The 26679-nt window shown below is 31.5% G+C and overlaps 2 protein-coding genes across 3 annotated transcripts in view; one reads left to right on the forward strand and one right to left on the reverse strand.

Moving 5' to 3' along the window:
- LOC118181699 (neprilysin-1-like) overlaps positions 1-26679 on the reverse strand; it is a 482702-nt gene that overhangs the window by 42628 nt on the left and 413395 nt on the right. For both annotated transcript variants that reach the window (XM_085820106.1, XM_085820105.1), the window contains 6 exons: positions 16327-16451; positions 14487-14709; positions 10894-10992; positions 10582-10659; positions 4629-4732; positions 1195-1305 (listed from right to left, as the gene is read on the reverse strand). In XM_085820106.1, coding sequence (XP_085676232.1) covers positions 1195-1305; positions 4629-4732; positions 10582-10659; positions 10894-10992; positions 14487-14709; positions 16327-16451 — 740 coding nt within the window. The remainder of the gene's footprint in view (positions 1-1194; positions 1306-4628; positions 4733-10581; positions 10660-10893; positions 10993-14486; positions 14710-16326; positions 16452-26679) is intronic.
- LOC118181698 (uncharacterized) overlaps positions 14615-26679 on the forward strand; it is a 134636-nt gene continuing 122571 nt past the window's right edge. The window contains exon 1 of the mRNA XM_035350885.2: positions 14615-14745. The gene's annotated coding sequence lies outside the window, so the exon portion shown is untranslated. The remainder of the gene's footprint in view (positions 14746-26679) is intronic.

Consider the following 26679-nt stretch of genomic DNA (forward strand, 5'->3'; position numbering starts at 1 on the left):
AGCATACAAGAGAGTGAGCTTAGCATAGTGCAGACAAAATACACTTTAGACGAGACTTCAGCTGAGCACCGTACTTTTTACAGATGATTCGAGATTCAGCCTGGACATTGACCCTAGGTGCACCTGCATCTGGAGAGAGCCTGGGACATTATACTATCCGTCGTTCATCAGAGTAAAGATTATTGTGGTGGAGGTGTAATGGTTGGGTAGGGATTATGCGGACGGCCGCACACTCCTGTATGTGTTTAACAAAGGCTACCTCTTAGCAGTCATGCTAAGAAGTATAGACAGTAGATCTTAGAGCCTTATGGTCGGCTGTTCAGAGGCGCAGTTGGTCTTAGGTTTAATTAGTTGGTCTTAATTAATGGACTAAAACTCTAGTCCACATAGAGCGTAGTTGGTCGGCGATTACCTCAAAAGTGAGGATAATCGCAACATGAATTTGCCAGCCAGATCTCCTGACCTTAAACATATACAGTATGTCTGGGACTTTCTTGAGAAGCAAATTCAAGAACCATTCTGGAGTTGAAAACTGTGATTTTGCAGGAGCGAGATCAACTGCGAATCACGCTGTGCCATCTGTCTGGCTCTAAGAGGGGGACCATACCTCATATTAAACTCATTTTTAATTCGATATCACAACGTAGATTTTGAACATTCCTCTACTATGAGTTTTACTGATAATTATGTGTACACAAAATTGCTTTGGAATAGTACATCCTTTTTTTTGTTTTAAAGGTTTATTTACCATTAAAATCTGTTCATTAGTTTTTCTGAAATTCTACACAATGTGGAAATCGTTTTATTTTTGCACACTAGTGTGTGTACCTGTAGCATATATTCGCAAAATTTGGAGTTCAATATCTTCATGATTTCAAAATTTTATCACGGTCTGTACGACCCTTAGTTATTAGCACATTTAAACTTGATGTTCGTAAAGGAATCCCATACGGGAATTCATTTTTTATTTCAGCCATTGTATGTTCACTTATAATTATCTGATGTGAGAAACTATATAAGGAGCTGATAAGAGGTAAATTGAATGGAAGACATTCAATAAAATACAATAGTTTGATACAAGAGGTAAACTGAATGAAAGACATTTAATAAAATACAATAGTTTGATATAAGAGGTAAATTGAATGGAAGACATTTAATAAAATACAGTAGTTTGATATAAGAGGAAAAACTTACTTTGGAAAGTAATGACTATAAAACAAAGGTTGCAATATACCGGCCGGGAAGACTATGTCATTTTTGTTAGGATTATAAAAGGCATTCACAACAGCTGGCTCTGTAGTCCACCTTTAAAAAAATTACTTTTAGAAAATTTTTATATAACAATCGGTTCTTATTGTAAAGACATTTGCAAACTGAACTGTGGTATTGTGAAACGAAAGAGAGAAAGTTAATATGCATCAAGTAAGAAAATTTATCCGTGAAGCAGATTATTAGTTAAGCTCTTTGAAGTTGATCATTTGCCGGTAACAACTGAAGACTAGCTTGTTAACGGTAAAGCTAGGGGCATAATGCTAAGGTCCAGTCCTTGAAAATTTTCCTAGGCAACGATAACTATGGCTGGACTGAGATAGTCCAGGAATTGAGAACATATACCTATATATATACGTATATGCTTATATACAAAGTAAAAATGAGTTCAAAATCTAATCCAGTTGCATAAAACAAATAATGGTAATATTTCATAATAAATTAAATTAAAAATTTAAAATCCGTCCCATATTAAATTCAGAATAAATCAATGACTCAGAATGCAAAACCTATCAATGATTCAATCATATCAATTGATATCTGGATCAATATGTAGCAATTATATATTAAATTGATATCTGAATCAATATGTAGCAATTATATATTAAATTGATATCTGAATCAATAATTCAGATATGCAAAATATATATGAAAAGCATAGTTACTAAATGTATGAAAGGTGTGAAAACAGTTAAACAAAATATGAGGGAAAAACAATAGAAAACGGAAAGGTAATTTACATCTTTCGCCGTATCCTCAGCAGAGAGTTCTTTCGTTGAACCAAGTCCTGATGACGATGCGACGTAAGATGTCAATTACTTTTTACTTTTCCTAATCTGTTTTCACAATCGTATTTTTCGGGTACAGAAAAGCAGTTTAAATCATTTAATGAGTAAAGTCATTAAACAAGAAAGTGGAGGTAAAGCCTGTGTTATTAAGAGTCTAACAGCAAAGCTTGTTGGATGAAAAGATGCGACGACAATCTTTGTATATCCTAGAAATGATTTAAATTTTGCTTTTATTTTTATATTTATAGTAATGTTTAATATCGCAATATTATGCTTCAATTTTCATACATCGTGGCATAATTTTTAAAAAAGTTCTTGAGAAGTATAAATATATGTCTGTTTCCTTTGTTTTAGAAAGCGAGCACAAATTAGCCACCCTATATTTGGAGGAGCAAATACAACGAGGCTCCTCCAAATATAGCTATTTCTAGCAGATCTAGAAATTAAGTATTGATATCTAAAAATTAACATTATTGGAATATTTTTACACAGTGGAGGCTACAGTTGCATCAAAATAATAAACTTTTATCTGGCACTGTTTGGCGGAACACATGCTTGACACATAACACATCCCTTTGGCATAACACATCCCTTTCTGTTACTTGGCAAACATCAATGGAGCAACCTAGTTCGGATCAGATTTTCTACAGATTATTCGGGATAGTCCAATTTACAACTTCAGACATACTTTTCTGCGCCTCCTCTAGGATTATGGGTAATGGAGGTACGAACAGCCCAAAAGGAGCCTTAATGTCTCTCAAAAGGAATAAGTCACGAGCTCTTCAGTTCAGTGACCATGGAGACCATTTGCAGAACGCGCAATCATTTTATTCAGCTCGACATGTTCATCTGATTGGATGGTGCGAGCTGAGTAATTCGAGGACGGTGAGATGTTCTGCGCTGACTAATCTTGTTAAAAAAAAGTGCGAAAAAAGTCAAAAGTAATCACCCTTATTAGGCAAAATAGCCACCTTAGATTTGAATAAAAATCTATAGATTTCGAAAGCGATCTGACGTAGGTTCCTATTTTCAGGAGCAAAATATTTTTGATAAAAATTGCTTTTGCTTCTGAAGAAGTATCTATATCTGATAAAGCTAATAAAAAGGCCTATGGCAATAAAAGATTGCTTTTTGCCTAATTTAACATTTTAAATTGGAGCGTTTCTTTTCCAGTTACGTAAACCATTTGATTTACATTTCCAGGAAGTTTAAGTCGGTGACAGTTTGTCCTTCAAAGATAAACGCGCAATGCACAATCTGCTCTAATTCGACAAAAAACATGTTAGTTATAGTAAGATAGTCAAGTCCAACACCATACTGATTGTGAAACTTCTCATATCACAATGTGGCTGTTGATTTTAGAGTTAAGTGGAAGGTCTCTCCATATTTAAAATTAACTTTGACAGCAAGTTATCATCATTTTTCATTAACCTGGATATTTCTTCAAATTTCAAATTATATTTTATTGCCTTTCGGGAGTAAGTTTTGGGTTAAAGTTTGCGTATGATCTTGCTTATTGTGATTTGCGGGACATGTAACTTCCAGCTAGTTCTTTACATAAAGATCTTGGAGCTACGGAAAAGGCTTTCATTTACCTGAAGCTACGGAAAAGGCTTTTCTGACTCGAGACTGGGATAGCGCTTCGGCCCAGGAATATGCAGCTCGTTGGCTGCTGCCAGCGAACAGATCAATATCTTGCTCGAAACCGATGGATCTAACGGTTTGAATATCCCTTTCTCTAATCGCAAATGTAGAATTTATCTATGAAATTGTTGTAGCACTTCAAACTGGGTTTGTAAGCAGGAGAATATTCTACATTTAATTTGCTTCTTAAAGGCACACTGCAGAGTCATTAGCATATTCAAATTCTACCAGCAGCGTTGCTGGGGGGGGGACGCCAGCTTGAATTCTGCTGCCTTCTGATGGCAGGGGCAGTGTACAGAGATATTAGACAGGGAAATTTTTTTTTAAGTCAATCTACCTGAAATTACTCTTTATAAGAGTATTCTAATACGATTTAACTTTATAACTATTTGAAATCGAGGACTGTTTCTGTGCTTAGATCATACTTCTTTTTTCATCTAAAGATACTTAGTCGTCCATCATCTTTTGGATTTCCTGCTTCCGCAGAAAATGATTCGGGTTCAGCCTTCAATATGCTTATATTTAAAATGGCTTGTATTCAAATCCTGGTTTATTACAGTTCGGAAAGTAGTATTTTTTGAGTTGAATCACACAAACAGTTTACTGTAAGCAGAGAAAAATGGCAACCATAGAATTGCGATTTGCTAGGTTTGAAAAAGGAGTTGTCGCCACTAAGTTTTGCATTTTGTATATTAGTGTAAGTAGTCTCACTGAATTGCATGAATTTATAGATGAAAAATTGGATTATGGTATTCGTAATTAAACTTGGAAGCCTTGTTAGTCAAATGGAAACTGAGTATTAATCTTGTAGTTTGCAATACTTTTAAAATTTTTTATTTAAATAAAATAATTAAATATTTTGGCATATTTCAAAGTTCTTTCAATATATAATATTAACGTAATATTTGAAAAGAAATAAACATTTACCTGTCCTTGTTGACTGGTTGTCTTAGCTTCTTAAGGTTCTTGATTGCTTCGAACTCAAAAACATTAAGTATGTTCACCAGGAATAAGTCGTCATGAATAACCAACTGAAAATATATACAAATGGTTTTGCTAAACTATTAAACTGTACAATAACTTAAGTTCCTTAAAATGAAAATGAATGTATGCCATAAGCTTTATTATTAAGCTTTTAAAAATAACTCAAATTTTAGCATGTAATAATAAAGTTTTTTCACTATAACACTTAAAAATATATAATAACACACTATTTTTCCAAACCCTAAAATTAATCTCAATTTTAATATATGGTTACGATTTTTGTGTATATGTAAACAATTTTAATGAAATTATGCTTAAAATCGTAGTATGCCATGTATAATGTAACATGAAATGCCTCGTAAGCTCGCACAATATTTCGAAAGCAACTCTAAACTAAAAACTCAGAACTTTCAAGTTCTGAGTTCCGCTATAGACCGATAATATCGCACAGATGGTGTGACTTATTCCGACTCGGTTGAAATGGTGACCCTTGCGCTCGTGACGGTGAAGTCTCTGGACTGCGATTCTCCAAGGAGAGAGGCATTGACAATGCAGGAGAGGACCTTTACATCGCAGGTTTAAGAAATTATTATAGCATTTCATCCTAAGTTGTTATGCAATGACATTCAATGAAGATACAAATAAAGTAAATAAAAGATGAAAACGCTATAAGTCTAGATTGCAGATGCAAAGTATTTACAAAATAATTACATTTGACATAGGTGTGCACGTGACAAGCGGGACGTCATCATAAACTGAGAACTCTGTGCCCTCTCCGGTCTTAACTCCAGGATTGATTTCTCGAAATTGCTGGAAGACGTTAACAGTTGCAGTTACATATAGGGCCGGATACAGTTACAGCTACACAGGCATTTAGGACAATTACAGTTATACAGGAATCGGACCAAAATGTCGCCAAATGGTCGCCTATTTTTATCACTTTTATCAGTTTCTTGCTAAAATTTCCACCTTGACGATTGGTGATTTAGCCATTTACCTAAATGTTAAACGGACCTGCCCCTGTCTTTTGGATGCAACTTCGCTTTCTCGAAGCATTTCATATTACAATATACATGAAATATTACATTTTTACACATACTTTCACTAAAACTATTTACATATATACAAAATTCTTAACAGTAAACTATCGCATTTTAATCAGAAATGAAGTTACCTTATTATTTACTACTTCAACACATTTGAGAAAAAATATTTTGCCGATTAGAATATTTTTCTTATTTATTACTTCATTTAAATGTTTTGCACATATAAAGCTGAAATTTAAAGAAAAGCAAAAAGAAATTATACTTGTAATTACAACTATTTCTTAAAATTTCTGGCACCAGAATTTATATATTAGTAATTAAAGATAAAATTATTTAAATAATTGCTCAAAACTTGAGAGCATATTTTTAGAACTTTCTTTTAAGGCAGAAGAAAATTCAGTTAAAAAGCAATTTCGGAGCAAAATGCATAAAGATAAATGAAATGAAATAGGAAAAATTTTTAATGTTGAAAACAATGTAGTAGCTTTTTTGCTGTAATTCTCACAAGAGAATTCAATTCAAAATCTTTCATTTAAATCAGAAAACGCACAAACCACACAAATGCCTTACGTCAAATTAGTAGACTCCCCACCCCTTTTAAAAATATACATTTAATTTTTACTTCCCTCAGTTATTTAACATTTATTCTTTGAATTTAACTCTTATCATAGCAGGTACTGAAATCAATGGCTGTTAAATAAATAAGTTACAGAATTTTACGTATAGAGGGAACGTTTATCTGCTTAAAAATCGCTACGTGAAACATTTTCTTTTTTGGGCTGAAATTAGAGCAACTGCCAGTTTCGTTTTGATAAATTATTTTTTGTTTTTCAATGAATATTCGCAAGGTCAGTAGTCAGACACCAGAACGTTAAACCTTGAATAACTTCATCCCACTTGCTGTATTATGTACGGGTATTTTTTGACTTACAGGATGTGTAGGCGTGAGCCTAATTATTTCATATGGTTGAAGAGTGGGTATTAGTAATATAAATAAATTATGTATCTGAGTATCGATACTTATCCATTCATGCAAACGGTCACCTTTGGAATTATGGGATTAAAAAACTTCGTTCGAAATGAAACTTCATCCCCGTCTTTAGGTGTTCTGATTAACTTGCATTGCATTTTAAGGCTTAAGATTTAACAGCACAAATATTTCCCTGTAAAACATATTCCAAAAGGCATTTTTTTTTTTATCTATTTTTACATTTGGTCTCGGTACCGTCTTATATAGGAAACTGCCTGCATAGATTATTTTAAATGAATATTACAAAAAGTACGCAGTCTTTCTTATCCCAGGTTATATTTGTAAATATTTGCTAAACATAATAAACTGCAGCCCATAGCTCGACGTCACACCTTAAGATTGGGCCTCAGCGATACAGAAGATAGCAGGTACTGCTCTCACTAAAAACTAACACCCTCCCCCCCCAAAGTAAACCTTCAAAATATTTGCATTTTAACGGTTGGCCAAATATGGTTTATCAGTAGAGATTATCAATAAAAATGATCCAGGTTAAATAGAGAATAATTTTGAATATACATTTAATAATAACATGGGAACATTCTATTCTTCTGTATATTTGAAAAGTGAAAGCATATATAATGCGTTTCTATAAAAAAATTAAAATTAGATTTATCATGAATTAAATGCAGTTTTATTTAAAACAATCAGACAGAAAAGTAAAAAAATAATATTCTCAGTAACTGCATCTATCGCTCTTAAATAGCTTAGTTTGTTTATCAGTAGAAGTCTGATTAAATTTGATGGATCCATTCTGCCGAAGGCAACAGTGACTCGAATAAAAAGTGAAGCAACGGATTTACAGTAGACGACATTTAAAGTGAATCAACGAAAAACTGTGTTGCGAGACAAATACCCTTTTTATGCATTTGAAAATATTTCCAAAAAGCAATTAAACATAAAATCTATTGTTACGGATGTAACATGAACGGCCCTAAGAAATGTGAGGCTTTGCAGGAGAAATAAGATTACAGACATAAGTCTATTTAACATGAGCTAAATGCCTATCTCGTTAAATTGGCAAGATATCGCGAAGCTGGAGATGGCTTTTGCGACTAACTTAATCGCCCAAAGTCGCCATAGGCTGCATTTGGATGCGGTCGCTGTATAGCTGTAATTGGCACTGTGACTGAATAAGTAATTTATCCCTATATGTAACTGAAACCGTATCCGGCCCTTACATCTAACTTTAACCGTGTATGCTTTCCGGTAATTTCGAGAAATGGCAATCACTAGAAATTTCTCGACAGCATTGGAAAAACTACCTAAGAGCGGATAGAGCATCAGCTCTCAGGTTTTAATTCAGAGTTGAATTCGGAATATTGAGCGATCTCCGTGCGAGCTTCGCCCTTTAGGTAAGCTTTGCATTGTGTTGTACTTAACGTTCTTAGTAATTTGATGTGTAGCTGCCCACCCTGTATAGTGGTTAGTGACCTTGACTGCTGTAGCGATGGGCCCGAGTTCGAATCCCGGAGAAGGCATGAATATAACTGTCCGTCCCTTCATAGGAACAACTGTGGCTACCTATTAAGTGCTTCCATAATGAAATGGCCACCACTTCCAGCTCTTGCAGTAGCGCAAGGCTAAGAATAAAGCACACGGCAGTTAAAAAAAAAATGAAGTGTAAATACTGATTATGGTGTGGGATATTGAGAAGAGCTGTACGAGTACGTTTGTGAAAAATTCCGAAACGTGTTTCTTTTGGGAAAATAAATTTTACCAGGCTATCATCAATTGCCTATGCATTGAATCGATTACGAATCCGTACGCACGTAACACTAGTTAAAAAAAAAAAAAAAAAAAAAAAAACCTCAGCAAAAGGAGCTAAGAAAGAAAATAAATTATCATGCTTGGTTATGAAACCAAGCAATTATACCTCATTCCGTTTCCAGTATGATTATCACTGTAAATACACGGGTGGATGCAATAGTAGCCAAAAGAACAAAACAATGTAGAAATTTTATATCCTTAAATTAAGATCTGAGACTTTGTTGGTGCTTTTCCTTTATGCACCTGCCACTCTTTTTGGCGCTGTGAAAGAAATGCCAAATACATGTCAAGACCCTACGACAACGCCACCTAGGGAATAAATCATTTGTCGATTCAAGCACACACACAAGTATGTGGCGGGTGCATAACGGAAAATACCGCGTATATATGTAATAGCTGTAATGGATTGGTATTGTATTAACTTATATTGGTATTGTATTAACAGCATTGTATTGCTGCGTAGATAAAAGGATGGCACCTGAAGATAAATGTGACCGTAGATTCACCTCGTAATTTTTATTTTTACTAAAGCAATTCTGTAGATGCAATATCTGATTCACATCCTTATGGATGCTCCATCAATCCAGCAGTTTTGAAAATTTAGCCCATTTTCAGACAATGAACGATACAGAGAAAAAAAAAAAAAAAAAAAGGCGCGTACTAGAAAGAGCAAAGGCAAAACGGAAGAAGGGACTGCTGATTTAGAAAAAGCGTGAGATACAAATTTTCAGTTCTCGAAAAATTGATTTACTATAACATACCTGCATTGCTGTGCATTACGTAAGACGGCATGAAACGGATTGATTTTGAAATAATGCAGTTCATAAAATGTTCTTATAAACAATTACTATTTTTAGAATAGAGAGGAGAAATACCCCAATTACAGTTAAGAACTGGGAAGTTATTATTAATTTAAGCTATATTTTTGTTTTAATTATTTTTATTATATGTATATGCTTAAGTATTAATTTTTGTATCGGAAAAACAATTCTATATATTTATTACATCCTTCCAATGATATATTGCTCTCCTTTAATATACAATTTAGTCTCGTTTTATGATAATTCAAATATGCGTTGCGACCTAATTAAACAAACTGAGAAGTAAAAGAGCAAAAGCGTCAGGAAGTATTTAATTTTTTATGGCAAGTAAAAACATTTTCTACATAAAATTCCCCTAACTTAAATTTACTGAATTTAAAAATATTTTGATAATTAATTTTTAATCGCTTATGTGAAGTTCGTTGTCATTATCGTCTTTTTATAACCGACATATTTTATTTTACAAAAATTTAATACTTATGATGACTTCCCTACTCGTAAAGCAGGCTTGATAGCTATCAACTATGAAAATAGGTACACCTCAAAATGTAGTATAATTAACTTAAATGCTTATATAGAGAATACAAGTGCCTATTTTGAGTAAGCAATTGGGCAGGTTTAAAGTATGCGCAAAATTTCACCTGGAAGGGAAACGAACGGATTAAACATGCTTTGTTTTGATGAAAGTTCGCGTACACGTTTCATACCTTAATTACTTATTGAAAATCTTACGAACACCTTCACTACTGATCTTTCTTAACGAAGAATATCGACTATAAAGTAAAAAAATTCTCCCAGTTCCGATATATTCCTTTCCTTCTCCCCCCCGGCACTGTCTTCTGGGGCGAATTTTCACCTTATGTACTTTCGCGGCCATTGGAAAATTCCCTGTGCCACTTATTCTCAGCAGGGCGCGTTTTTCTTATGCCTGTGCCATTTTCACGTCCATCTGTGTTGCGCTCTACCAAATGTCACGCAAAATTTGATCGCATAACGTTTTCGGAAATTTCGTCGTTCTAATTTTACAATATGTCAGAAATAATCACATTGATTTAAATCACTATGAACTAACAATTTTTAGAAGTTTACCATTGCATTAGCGGACAATCAAAATTGTCTGTGGCTGGAATATCAACATATTTTGCTAAACTTAGTTTTTCGAGAAATAGTGTCATTACATTCTTTGTGCAAACAACATTTTTTCACTAAGATGGCATTATATTTTTACTTACCCCTTCATACTCTTTGGATAATTCTACAGGATTAGTCAACAAGTCTGGATAACCTATTCTTTCATTCATGGCATTTGCCTAAAACAATTAAAATTAAGTTCGTTTAATTAATAGAAATCCACCTAAGTTAATATAGATAAAGACAATGTTATAGTCAATACATAAAAAAAAAATTGTTCTTATCAGCTTCTTCAAATCTACGCAACTAACTGACAACAATTTTCTATTAATCTTAGAGGATTTTTTTTCCCGCTTTATCTCGTCAAAGAGCTAAAACGAAACTTTCTGATTAAAAATGGAATATGGGAATACCTTGTCTCTGGCAACTTCTCGTGTCTCTTTATCCATCCAAGCATTTTCTTCTAGAAGTTCGTTAAAAGCTTCCCGAATATTGAGAATCATTTCTTGAGCCTAAAAAGAGCAATTAGAATTCAGAACGCATTTTAGTTTTGGAAAGGTACAATAAACGTTTAAACAGTTGTTAATTTTATGAATTCCGTATCTATATTAAGAAATATTATTTATAAAGATACGTTATATAAAGTACTTAACAAAAATTTATAATAATATTGTTTCATTTCGCACTTAAAACTGTGAAATTTGTTTTAAAATTAAGCAAACAAAGCAATTTTAGTTTAGTGTAGATTTCTACGATTTTAAAAATCTACGTCAAATTAAGGTTTTCTTTTTTTTGGGGGGGGGAGCTAATTTTAAGTTTAAAATTAGGTTGTTTTCTTCCAATTGATCACGAAATTCGACATTTTGTTTTCCATTTCCATTTTAAATACTTTTATACTATGCGCATCACGTATTTATTTTATTTCAAATTTGTTTATTTCATATAAATTAAAATCTTATTTTAACTTAATAGGAAATAGTTGAAAGTTTTCGTTAATATTATTTGAATCCATTTTACAGGTTGGCGTAGTATTACAACATTTGTTTTTCTTAGTTTACCCTTATGATTTATGTAAAGTAACACAAAGCTAAAAATCTCTTTTCCTTTCATTTTTACATTTCATATTTTCTACAAATTTACTATATATGTTGTATGCATTCAATATGCCAGAAAAGTAGGAAAATATACACATTAGAAAATTTGATTGGTTATAACTGTCAGTAATCTAGCTTGCTTGGATCCTGTTTTCGAGTCTGGATCTCTTTCTCAGATTTTTCACGTCTATTAAACTATCGTCAGTCTACTAGTGGAGAAGAAACATGAATAAAACTAAGTGGTATGACCGCTTTTGTTCCACGATAGGCTTTGACGCGATTTAGCATGCATCATTTTGTTATATAAAATATTTCGTTCTTCTATTTACTTTAATGATCTAGCTGTTATCCTAATGAATGGAAGAGAATGAAAACACAGTAAAGAATAAGTTAATGATAAAAAATTATGTAATTCATGCTAATACAGCTGGCTATTCGTGAACAGGTCTAAACTCGGCTAAACTTGTCGCTCAGAGCGTTTATCAGAAAAAGACCTATCACTCGTATAGGATCTAATTTCAGTGTTGCTGCGCAAACTGGCAACATTGTTATTAATTCCCAACCGTCAAGGTTGTGAATTCAAAGCATTTAGTACAGAGCTAACCATACACCGTGTCTTCAAAAATCCTTACTCAGCTTTTATTTTCGCAAACTTTGGTCGTAGCCATGTATTTTCTCTTACAAAAATGTTTTAAATAACGCAAAAGTTCTTAATTTGGTATTTTAAGACTCAACTGTAAAAATTACGAAATCTAATATTTAAATATACCTCTATACTTATATTCAAGAAGATTTTGTATTCGCTATATAAAATGAAACACAAAATGTTTGATTCTCGTACTACCAAAATTGACCAATATATTTAATTTGAGAACTTACGAATTTTGACATCATCTTCAATTTGCATTGAGGGGTTGGTTAATAAATAATTTATACAAAATTACAGATTAATTTTCTCCTCTTAAATACCATTCAATGATAATGCTTTGTGATTTACTAGCATCTTTAATTTAAAATTTTGTTGGATTGCGTATACCGAAAGAATTTTCACAAAAGTAATTTAAAACTTTTCAGTCTGAAAATACGTTATTAATATTCTCATGAAGTTTTATTACTTTAGAATGATGACCTGGTGATCGTACAAAATTCATTAAGTAAAAATATTTTTCGTTTTAGTTCAAAAAATTTTAAAAGTTGCTAGTGTATTCTAGAACATGAATTCTCGAAAGTTCTGTGAATAAAATTTCTATTTTGACAAAAAAAAAAAAAAAAAAAAAAAAAAAAAAAAAAAAAAAAAATAAAATAAAAAAAATAAATAAATAAATAAATAAAATGAAAGCTTTTAGATTTTATATTTCAGTTTTTTTTTTTTTTTTCATTTACATACACACACATGTTTCGAGAGCATTTCACCTTACGTTCCTTTGGGCTAAAAATATTTAAAAACAGACTACTTTTACAAGTTCCAATAAACACTCTCGTGCGCTGAAGATAAAAATGTTCCCCCCCCCCGTACAGTGTTGCCATTGCTCGCTTTGAAATCATTCAGTTTGTTAATAAAAAAGTTTTACAAAATATGAAATACACAATAAATTAAATTCGAAATTCAAAATCTCTCGGCTTGCAGTTGTTTATATTCGGGTGGAGGACTACGTTATTCAAACTTTGGTGGCTCTGGGTACCGTTGTTTTTTGAAAAACGAAAAACCTGCATACATTCATGCAAATTCTTCATTATTTAATTTCTTTAAATATAATACAGGGCTCTAATATTTGGTGGCAATAATTTGAGAAGTGATTCAAACTTTTATAATGATTCACGCAAAATCCCATTTTGAGACTAATAGCCCTTCTGAACTAATGGCTCCCATTTTGAGACTAATGGCTCCTTTGGGCTAAAAAAAACACTGATCAATATTTTTCATAATAAAATGCATAGAAATGGTCTTCACGTAATATCTTAACGTCGAAGAGCTTTTTTTAGACGATATTTTATTTTTAGCTGCGTACAAATGCAAACATTTCGCCCTTCAAATTGTGTATGGCCGCAAATGTGATCTTTGATTTTAATATTAAATATCTCGGTCAGCTTTTGTCATACGGGAGTAAACTTTTTTTGTGTTTAAGGAGTACAACATTTTCTTAAAGGTCTCATGTCTAAATCTTTCTAAGTATAGGAACCGGAGGAACGTATAAAAAGTTAGATTTCACAGTCTTCACAAAACTTATTTTTTTAAATTTAAATATGCTGAAAATTAGATTGTTAAAACTAGCCCATTTTGTTTTAGGCTTGAGGCTCTTTTTTAGGCTTTATGTATAGGTATATAAATGTCAGACTGAATCTACAATTTTGCCAGTGGAAAAAGTGAAGATTTATCAAACTGTCCTATCAAATGATGATTGTGTTGTTAAATGAGATGATTGTGTTGTTAATTGTGTGTCGAATTTAAGCACAAGATCTGTAATACATGTGCTGTTTGCCATCTTGTGCTTTTTGTCCGTAACAAGCTGTTACTCAAGAATAACGAATATCGTACATTATATGCAAGGGACGTATAAACGTTTCGCGAGTACACTTTGTGATTTATCACTCATGAGTAGCAACCGCGCTGAGTGATGGCCATAATAATCTGAATCGATCCTGTATATCTTATACCTTTCTTACGTCATAATTTGAATTTTTGACTTTCAAGCAATATGCATGAACATTCTTTTAGTCTTTAACGGTGCTGAAAGCAATTTTTATTAGATATGTTTTTAAATTATGTGTGAGTTCAATATGTATATAACTGCAGCAATCTACTAATAATAAATGAAAATACCACCTAATATATAGTATAATGAATCTGGATTATTTTTAAATTTATAATGTAGAAATATCATTTTTGAATGCTTTCAAGTTTGTGTACTCACCGTTTCTTTACTTTTAGGATCAAAATTGTCCCGGATGAAGAGGGCGCCGACTGCCATACCCATTTTCTTGTTAACTAGATCAACGCACTGGTTCCAACGTTCCCTTTCTGCAGATATCCCTAGCAGAACTTTCTTGAACTCGGTCCGTTTTTGACTATATTCACCATCCAGAAACGGAATCATATGCTTAATGAGTCTCCAGATGGCATAGTTGTGGATTGTCCTGCGAAAAGGAAACAAATTGTTTAAAAATGATCAGGTACGAAAATACGAATGATCAGGTACAAAGTGCTCATTCTGCATCACCAAAAGTCACTGTTTTTTAATGGCGATACGTTTGACTACTATATTATCGCTTCTATTCTGCTTTTGTGTGTTTTTATGAGTTAATCTCAGGCCTTCAAAAAAGCTATATGCCAATTTTTTAGAACATTATGAACTAAAAGAGTTTTGTATGAACCAAAGAATCAATGAAAACCTACACGCTTTTTGTCTTTAGGTTATTTAGGTAAAATATTAATTTCTTTCAAAATATTACAATTATTTTAAAAGAAATGTAACATTATTTATTATCTATATCGTTTTGGGATTATTGTAACAAATACGGGAAAAATGCAAGTGACAATAAGAGTTGTACTTATAATAATAGGAGAGTTCGCATGCATGCGTACATATAATTATTACATATTACCAATAAAGCTGCATCCAGTGCAATGATTATGACTGTCTTTTACATATTAGAGAGTATTTAATCAATTTATATTATCAAATGTCATTCTACAGATAATGATTTTCCAGCACTATAGATTGAGTATGATATTTTAGGAAATCACTGTTTCTTAATGGTGATGCATTTGACTACCATTATGGCATCTTAAATGTTGCTTGTTGTACAGGAAACTAAAATTTAGATAATTATACTATTAAGAAGGCAAATTATATTATATGAAGTTGAAGTCGATGTGTATATTTTAAAATTAATATTTTCGTTCGAAAAATATAATTTTGAGAATTGTTTTCTCCATGTGTATTTTATAGTTAAAGGTACATCTTGAATAATAACGTCACACGCATAATGTTTTTTTATTATCTGATAAAATGATTAACTAAAAATCTGTAGAATTTTCAACTTTAATAGTATAAGAAAGTTCTGCCTTCCAAAATAGCAATATGGGGACTTCTTTCTATTTTGATGAATAAAAAATGGACGACATATCTATCTTATTGTTCATATGAAAGCAATAATAGTCTTTGTGTGTATGACAACTACCCATGACCCGCTGCTAAGATTACATTACAGGTGTATAAATGTCAGACTGAATCTACAATTTTTGTAATAGCTTTGAATGTAATAACATTAGGTGACTTCATAACGAGATACATTCCTCAAGAGAAGAAGAGAAAGAATGATCGTGTTTGCTTACATTAGCTATACATAAGTCACGTGATCTCCGAGGTCGTCTATCTTGTTTATTTAAATTAGTTAAGCATAAGTCACGTGGTCTCCGAGGTCATCAAACTGTATCTCATTAAGGACCATTAACTATACAGTAAATATGCACAAATAATTTCATCAGTTCAATAGAAGCAATAGGATCGGTCGATATATAAAAAAAGCGTGTTAATGTAGTTGCGGAATGCATTAAGAGGCTCTTGTAAAATACAAAGGAAAGCTGCAAGTATAGGTCCAGTATAGACTCGAAGATAGCTATAAAGTTCTTTGAAGATTATAGCAATAATGTAAAGAAACGTTTTGGTTTCACAATAATAAATGATGCAGTGTATTTTGGGATTTAATATATGAGGTACATTGAAAATCTTTTACAATCAAATCACTCACCGTCGGTTAGCTTGAGAGATAATCTGCCCCATCTCCTGCAGATATGGTAGAGCATAAACCACCACTGGCTCCTGGTCGTCAATTTTTGTGGGAAGAAATGTATTCAGATAGTAAACCCAGTCAAACTGAGAGAAAAATGCAAAGAAGATCGTGAACAAATTTACATAAATTATGAAAAGCAAATTTAGAAAAAGGGACAATTAATCATCCTATAGAACAATTTTATGATTTTTAATCTTGATATAATTTCCTGTGTTTAAATTAATTAGTAAATGCTGAATATTATGTAATACTATCATGTAATAGGATTCAACAAATATGCTATTGATGAAGTACTATAAGGCTAAAAGGTACTCTTCTGTTATCGGGACCGGACTTAGAAATGTATGTATGTATGTATACGTATGCGTATATGTGTGTCTACACATACCATACGTACACACATCTATACATGCATACATGTACACATACATCGATACATGCATGCATATGTAGATTTCTGAATCCGGTCTCGATAACAGAAGAGTACCTGCTAAAAACAACTTAGCAATGAAATAAATAATACAAATATATACATGGTCTTTCCGGAAAAACTAAGTCTTGGCGGAAAGTGAGAAAGGAAAGAAAATTTATCCAAAATAAGACAAGGACTGAAGACATCAAAATATGAGATTAGAAATTTAAAAAAACATGAAAGGTTTGCTAGTCTCAAAACTGGATTTTTCGCTGTCCACTATAAACGACAAATCACTTTTCAAATTGATGTAACCAAATATTATCAGCCTGTATTATTTTTAAAGAAATTAAATAAGGAAGAATTTGCATGTATGTTCCTCGCCTTCCTATGCATGTTCAAATGCAATGTTCCTATGCATGCACTGTGTAAAAACAACGGTACCTAAGGCCGTCAAGTTTTGAATGACGTAGTCCTCTACCCGAACATGGGAACCTGAAAGCCCAGTTTTTTAATTTCTAATTTTAATGAATTTTTGATTAACAAATTCAAGGATTTGAAAGCGAGCAGTGGCAACATTGTACGGAATGAAACATTTTTTACCTCCAGGGCGCGAGACTATCTATCGGAAATTCTGAATATACGCTGTTTTTAAATGTTTTCAGATTTTCCTCTCGAACTGGATTTTATGTGGTTCAAGTGCAAAAAACGTGGTATTTATTAAGTAAAGTTAACGCACAGAACGCTAATAATTAAAAGATAAAAAAATATTTTGCAAGCCATCTTAGTAAGTATCGTCTGAATACTATTATGATGAACTGAGAAAAGACTCAAAAAGTAGAAAAATGTATGCCAACACTTAACACTGCATAATTGAATTCTAAACATATGCTGCTATGCTGCTTTTAAAATTTTTGTAGTTTTACCGTTGAACTGGATATGACGAAGGAAATGATGCTTAATAATAAAGGTAAAATGACAAAAAGAAATCGATTAGCAGGAGTGCGTTTCATAGAAAACTGGTAGATTGCGAGCTCAACGAGGGCTTAAAAAACTTTTAACAAACGCTTTTGAACGACAGTTAAAATCTGAAATCTTTCAGATTTATTATTTTCAGGTTCATTTATTTATTTATTTTTATCCCTTTAACTTTATTATTAAGCACCGTTTTTTTTTTTCGCAGTTTAACAACAAATCACAAGATGTTTAAAAGCTGTAATTGTTTAGAATTCCCGTTATAGTGCTAAGTTTTGGCATACATAATAAATATTTAAATATAAAAGTATTTTCTCAGTCTTTTCCTGGTTCATAATATTAATATTCAGCTTTCTTACTAAGATGGCTAACAAAGAGTATCTTTTTGTGTTTTTTTTAATATTAAGTCTTTATCTGTTAACCTTATTTATTAAATATCACCCTCTTTTCACTTACACCACATCAAATTCAATTCAACAGCAAAATCCACAATATTTGAAAACATATATATTTGCAAAGAAGAGGAAAGTTTAAAAGCTAATGCTAAAAAATACATTTGACACTGTAGTTCCTGTGCAAAATAATTACATCATGTAAAAACAACTAACAATACTAAAGAAGTCTAAATTATCGTGTAAAAACTTAATATAAAAATTACGAAACGAGATAACTTCAAAATCAAAAAGGGATGAGGAAAAGCATTTCAAATACACAGTAAATATGTACAAAGAATTGCAAAAAGTGATAAATTAGCCCAACCCGAGGTTTGAATCGGACTTATCAAGGAAAAAGCGGCTCAAAACTCAAATTAAGTTAACACTGTTAGCGCGTTTTTTCAAACGATAAAAATTTTGACTGAAAGCGTAATTTCATTAATAGAAAAATCAAACTTAATTATCTTAATAAAGTAAGTCTCAATTCTATTGTTTCTTTTCCCGACGCGCTTGCAATTTAAATTGTAAATGTAAAACTTGTAACTATTTTGCACAAGAACTACAGTGTCAAATGTACTTTTTAGCATTAGCTTTTAAACTTTCCTCTTCTTTGCAAATATTTTTAAAATTTTGCAGCTCAATATATATATATATATATATATATATATATATACACTCACTAAAATCATTATATATATATCTCCTGATTTGAATACATGTTTATTTAAAACAAGCATATTAAAAAATAGAAAAAAAATTCCTAATAGCTCTATTTACTGGTTTTAAATCACTTAGTTTATTACTCAATAACCTTCCAGATTAAATTTGAAAATATCGTAGGTTTTAGTGAATGGCAACACATTGGTGGGTGGGAAATAAAGTTCTTTTATTTCCGGCCGCTGCAACAAGTTGCTTTCATAGAGCCAAAGTTTTTAATAAAAACTGAAAGATAAATATCTTACATTTTTCCGAACGGCAACAGTTTCGCGTGCTGGAGATAAAAGTGTTTTATTTCCAGCAGTTTTCCAAATCATCGAGTTTTTATTCGAAAATTCATAACAGTTTTACAAAGTACGAAATAAATTCATAAAACAAATTTAAAATTTAAAACTCGGACTTAAAGTTTTTTACATTTTCGGGTGGAGGAATACGTTATCCAGTATTTGATAGCTCTAAGTACAGTCGTCTTTTCACAAGGCGAGGAACATATATACACAGATTCTTCATTATTTAATTCCTTCAAAAATTCAAAAATAATACTACATCGGCTGTAGCATTTGGTGGCAACAATTTGGAAAAAGATTCGTCTTAAAGAGTAAGCCTGACGCAAAAATGGAACCAAGGAAATGTCAGCAACACGAAGTCAAGACTATAAACGGCAGTGCTAAGACTATGAAACATATTATTATATAAAATTACACTGAATTTGAAGGCAAATGTAAAGTCTGCAGGCTCAGTAACGTGTTTTAGGCATAATTTGTATAAAATACCATTGAAACACCCACTGACTTTCTTAGGTGTTACCACATATACATTTGCGTTACAGTTATCATTTACACATTTTCATGTTCTCAGATTTTATTAAATTTGAAAGCGTTATTTGCAGTCCTTGTGATTTTTCTATATGCTAAGCAGAAAATCATTTATATTAAGTATTAAAATTAGAAAGGGAGATTTATAAACATTTAATGATGAAAGCTAACACGTAGACAACACTGATTAGTAAGTAGAATGTAAAGAAAATCAACCAGTGACTCCTGTTTTCCTGTGACAACGGCCATGATAAGTCATGACATCATACCGTGACGTTTCATGGCTTCTTATCATTGCACGGGACATACGCAGGAGGCTTACTCTATCTGTTCTAGCCTCCTTGAGTGAACCGATGCAAATTCCATTTCGAGACTATTATCCCTTTTGGGATAATAAAAGTAAAACAAGATGTTACACATCGCGTTTTGTTTATTTTTGAATTATTTTATTTATTTTTTTCCTCTTATATTTTGATGCATCGAGTTCTTGTTTCTTTTTTGAATTCTTCTGTTTTGTTTTTACTTTGATTTGTTAAATTCTAGCAAGTCAACATTTTATTGATGGAAACTGTTATGAAGTTTTCATCAGATTAACAACTAGGTAGCAAATAAAATTTTTAAAATATTTAGGCATAATACATCAATAAAAAAGTATTGCTGGATGAAGGTCATGCTAACTGGAACTATCTGTGAATAAAGAATGCTGAGACTACACAATAAGGCGTAATATTTTATGTCACGTGAAGCTGGTAGCACTAAATATCCAATATAATATTTTAGCCTGTTTTGAAAAAACTTGAAAAAACTTCTTAGAAAATATTCCGCAAACGACCCATCCCAACGCAGATTATTCCCGTGTATTTTGCATAATCGATTTATTCATAGACACATCACTACTGCACTTAAATAGATGTCACTGAAATTGAATTTAGTAGTATCTCGAGGTTTGGTCAAAAAAACGACGTTACGATTTACAGCCTCCTGTTATTTTTCAGAATTGTTTTGTAAAAAATTCTTATTATCGTCTGGTATTTAAAACTGTACTCTGCTTGTGCAATACATAATAATTTTACAAAACATGGATAGTTCTTAATTCTACAATTTAGGGGCTAGCAATAGTCTGAAATGTATTACCCAATTACGAAAATAACTAAGGTTAACTAACTATAATGTTAAATGTTAGACATAATGTTTCGTATTTAATATTTGCCCTAAACTTATTTATCTCCATTTGGTTTTAACTTATTTGTCTTTTATTATCATAATAAATGTACTCTGAATCTTCATTATTAAATTTACCCTTATCCTGATACTGATAACACTGCTTAACATGATTGTGTTTTTGCACGTACCATGAATAAAAATTAGTTTTACAGTTATGATAACATTTTCTATTTTTCGTTTATAGTTTTGGTTTCCTATTTTTCATCTTTTTATTATTTATTTTTTATTAAGACTTAACATTAATTTTAATATTTTGATTCCGTTTGTTTTCAAATGTACAGATGTATTTTATTGCATATTTCATAAATAAACTATTAAATTGAGGCCACAGGTTAAAATTTTTAAACCTATTTTTGTAGACTAGAAAATAACTATTTTCCTATTAAACCTATTTTTTGTAGCTTATTATTCAAGTTTAGAATGACCATCGTTTCAGAGAACATCTCTATATAGTTCAAGGTAAACGGGTGCATCTCAATTTAACATGTCCTCATGCATTCTGAGAAATTCTGAGACGTAATAAAAAGAGATAAACGATTTCTTCTTTTCAATAATAAAATTATTCTCATTTATTTTTGCACAAAATATATTTCAATGCAATGTATTTATGTACTTATTATGATAGAGATAATCTGTCATAACAATAATAATCATAACATTTAAAATTTGGTTATTCGGATTTTTAATAATATTTGAATGCTGATATAAACTTGAAATTTTTCAGTGGGAAACGTATGGTTAGAAACTGAAATTAATTTTTCTAATAATGAGAAATAGTCACTCATATATATAATATATACAATCTTAAGGAAATAAGACTTTTTGATAAAAGAAGAGAATTTAATTTTTCTACAATGAAACTTATAAATTTGTACTCCAACATCTCTAAAAACGTTATAGCAAATACAGTTATTAATTAAATTAACAGAATTAAAAAAGTTTGCACTGAAATAGAACAACAAGAAGAAACTGTAATTCTCAGCAAAATTTTAAAAGATGAAATTGCAATTAATTTCATTAACAATCTTTAAAAAAAATTTGGAGTAGCCTAAACGTTATAAAATTTTTTGAAAGTATGAATTTTTATCTTGAAAGCTCAAATATTAAACTCTCCTTTTAGGAGATTTCTAACTTGTCTTCGCCAATGAAGCCAACAAGCAACCTTTTGGCGTTAATTTTGAATCTAACGGTTCTCCTCATTGTTGCGAAATTTAATTACGGTGTTCTTGCTTCATTTCTAGTAGATTCTATTTCTACATTTTAAATTTATTCAATTTTAATCTTACATTGTGTAAAAAATTTCTTAACTATTTATTTATTCAAATTTGAGATTTCCTTCAGTTGGATCTTGTTTACTATTATTTTACTTCCATATTTCTACTTCTTCCTCTAAGTAAGTTTTAAATTCATGTTCTCGGTTTATTTTTGTTATTTTTATTTCAATTTTAAATTCAGTGAAAAAGTCTAATTTTATTCATTTTCTTGAAATGACATTGAATTTTTCCTTGCGCCGAGGAGAACTTCAGAATTTTCGGATGAACTATTGCAATTAAAGAACTTTGAATAGTTCATCAGCTAATTTTGAATAAACGTAAGGGTTTTCAAGAAGAAGGGGTTTGTAACTGAGTCTCATGTATCCTCCTTTTAATAATGTTACGTCGGATTTAATTGAATTACTGTTCTTTATTTATTTTACTAGTATTGGTTTTGGTATATTTTTTCAGGTATTTACAATTTTAAGTTTTAAATTCACATTTCTTTAATTTTTATTTTTATATTTATAGGATATTTTGAAATTTATAGGTATTGAATTTCACTTCTTTTTTTTGGCGGGGGAGGCCTTTTGTAAAATGGGTTCTAAATTTCTTATTTTTTATTTATACTCATCAATTTTCAGCAGCATATTGCGCGAAAACACTTTGAATAATTATGTTTTTAATAAAAATATATATGTAAATAAAAACAAACTTTGAAGTACTGATGTAGGAATACTGAGAAGTAGAAACGCAGAAATACAAATGGCGCAGCATGTAGACAGCATTAGAACGTAGATCCATATTGAAGAGGAAGAATTCTGATTGCGCAGAATGCTAAAATATTAAATTCGTAATGACTAGGACACTTGGCAGCCGATTAGAGATTCATTTTTATTTCAATTGACTTTTGGGCTAAAATTCATTTGGCACTCTAATCGTGCCTATTTCCCTAACACTTAAATTTTTAATACTGTTATGACAGGAAAAGAGCACAGAGAAATAGCGTCTAAGCAGCAACTCAGCAGAACAGAAGTGAGCAATTATCTAATACAGAAGCTCACCAAAAACTGGTTTTGGCTTAGATTAGGAAGATTTCATTTCTTAAAATTTTGAGTTCAAGTTCCGAATTAGCTAGGTCATGAGCGTTACGCAAGCCACGTGACGTAGATTAATCTAGAAATGATGCAGTCCAGAAAAGTTATTACTACTTTTAGAATACAGAGAAGAAATACCCAAATTAAAAATGAGGAATAAAGAGGCTATTGCTAAATTAAATTATAAAGCTAATTTACATATTTTTATCTTACATGTATATGAGTGACTGTATAGAGAGTGACTCGTCCTTCGAGTCTTGGTTCTTTTAAATGGGCATTCATTGTACTAAGGAGCTTCCACACAAAACTTTGGAAATTTATATGTTCATTTTTATTAACACTACACAAAAGGAAAACTTATATTTTACATTTTATACTTTATACAGTGTACATAAATACCTTTTTTTTTCTTTATACAGTGTACATAAATACATTTTTTTTCTAGCTATTCTCGCGCACACATACCTTCTCGCCCGTTCTCTTCCCATTTCTCTGCTAGCCCCACCAGCTTTTCTGACTAATTTTCCCTGTCGCTACGTTACTTCCTCTCCCCAGAAGTTTTTTCTTCGTCACGAAGAAAAAGTTCTCGAAAGGGTGTTCCCTTATAGAGAATTTTACTCAGGGTGATTCAAAAGTAGAGGAACAAACTTCTAGGAGGGGTAGGCTACACCTAGATGATTTGGAATCCCGTAGCAATGCAGGATCGGAAATGCAATCCTAATGAGATAAGGGGGTGTCAGGGACTGTCGCAAGAAAACCGTCGACAGCCACCCGCAGAGGTATTATGATGGAAAACACTCTGAATACTTCGTGACGAAAACTGCCATTTTATGACCATAAGCTTAATATAAGTCACTCCTTTCGTAGTAATGAAGTTGTCTGAAGTTCTGTAACATAGACACCAAACGGAATCTCAGACATTTTGATATACGCCGGGCATTCGTTGATGTACGCGGTAGCCACAAAGATGCGCCATTTCAAAACACACGGTATATACCAAAACGTCTGAGATAATGGCGTTATACATCATGTAAACAAAATGTCGGGCAATTTTTTTCATCAGGAAAGTCAGGACTTATTATGATGAAAATCAAGGTCAGAAATGGGTGCAATGTTGTGGCTCTTGTTCATCCTGCTTCTAATGAGGAATGCGTCGAGTTAGAGAGTGACTCCTTCTATTATAATGAGTGTAGCGTATGATACAAGTCATCATTAAGAATTGTTGTTCATTAAGTTTGTAATAATTTGTGTTAACTTAATAGTTTACCTGATTTTCACTATTCAATTATTTATAACTTATAGATTAAAAACTTGGACATTTTTTTTTTGTTATACAGTTTGTTCAATAACAAAAGTTTAGTTTTAGTTCTTATCATTTGCCAAACAAATTGTATAAAAATGCATTTTTGTTTGGAAAAGGTAAATGTAGAGACGACAGTTTTTCTCATCTTTTTAATAATGCAACCTGCCCATATTTCCGGAAATTGTGCCTATATTACCTAAAGTATTAGTCAAATATGGACAACTGCAGAATTTGTTGCGGAGCTTCTTAATACACATAGCAATAAGAGTTAGAGATGTTTTCATATACCATTAAAGTTTGAAATGTATTAATTTCAGAGAAATGGAAAATGTTTTAGTGTAGTATATTTTCAAATTAAGTGTTTTGATGGTGCCCATATTTTTCAAGTTTACCTTACTCCTGGAAATTTTACCCAAAGTCTCCCTGTCGTGAAAATCAGGATGCACACTTATAGTGCAGAAACGGAAAGGCTATCAGACTGAATATTTAAATAAAAATAGTATTGCCAAGCATTAAATATATTATTATTATAAAAATCCTGAAAGCCTTCAGATTTCATATTATGCCCAAAGGGGCGTTTTTTAGCGTTTTGTGTGTTACCTTTATTTATTAAATATCATGTTCTTCGCACTTACACCACATAAAATTCAATTCAACAGCAATATCGCTATTTAAAAGCAGCATATTTTTAGAATTTCCGACACACAGTCTTGCGCGCTGGAGATAAAAATGTGTTTTTTTCCCTGTACAGTGTTGCCTTTACTGGCTTTGAAGTCGTTGAGTTTGTTAATCAAAAATTCGTTAAAGTTTTACAAAATGTAAGATAAATAATAAAGCAAATTCGAAATTCAAAATTTGGGCTTCCAGGTGACCATGTTCCGGAGGAATAATACGTTATTCAAAATTTAATGGCTCTAGGTACCGTCGTTTTTTCACAATGCGAGAAACATGATTACATTAATACACATTCTCCTTTATTTAATTTCTTTTAAAATAAAACAAGAGGATTATATTTGGTGGCAACAATTTGACAAGTGATTCAGTCTTTTAAAGGGAGTTAACGCAAAATCCTGTTTCGAGACTAATCGCCCTTCTGAGCTAACTCTCGACTGGGCTGAAAATACTTTTTACATTTTAAACATTGATTCAACGGCTTCAAAATCGTTCTAAATATGTGTAAAGCTCCTTCTGTAATTGAGATTCTGATGATTGCGAAGATCAAAGCTCTGTTAGTTCTCTTTAAAACAAAAGAAAAACTGTTTCTCGAAAATTGGGTATATTTAAATAAAAGAAAGCTTGAGATTATTGGTATGTGATGATAATGCTAAATGAAAGCAACCTTGGAGCAAATAAAAGGGGTGTCTCTGGTCAAAAAGACATTCATGTAAAACTTTAATACGGCAACTTTTCATACAGCTAATTGTTTTAGTTTAAAAATTATGCCGAAATTGAATATAGAACACAAAATATTATGTTTAAAACGAGAATAAATTAGTATTACATATTTCTAAATTTATAACGTGTAAAATTTAGAGCCGAGAAAATACTGATAAATTTCTCAATTTTTAGTTGGATACCTGTACATTTATTTTATATGTAAATAAATTTAAAGTGCTAATATATAAATTTTTTGGGTACTTGTTTTAATTAAATGCTTACATGACGTGTAATGATAATTTCTTACACAAATAAGTTGAGAGGATCAAACAATAATAGATAATGAGAATTTAATGTCTGATTATTCAAGCGTTCAGATGCAATAATTTCATCATTTATTATCTTAAATACCATCTGTCAAATAAAACTTATATAATTTTTTTTAATAAAATAACTTTTAAACTACATTCTTAATTATGCGCCCATGTTGTTAAAATTACTTTTTATAAAAGGATTTCTGAGAAATATAGAATAGATTTTAGAAAAATACATAATCTTTCCTTTAGGAAAAAATATATCAAAATGTTATAAACCTTAGGTAAATACAAAGAAAGTGAACCTTTCTTAAAATTATCATCCAGGTTTAGTGTGATTTTGGTCATCTGTGAAGACAGTCATTATTAATAATATTATCATAACAATTG

This window comes from Stegodyphus dumicola, chromosome 7 (assembly GCF_044657685.1).
Source record: "Stegodyphus dumicola isolate Sdum_Otavi_A_Nest chromosome 7, ASM4465768v1".
Classification (NCBI taxonomy): Eukaryota; Metazoa; Arthropoda; class Arachnida; order Araneae; family Eresidae; genus Stegodyphus; species Stegodyphus dumicola.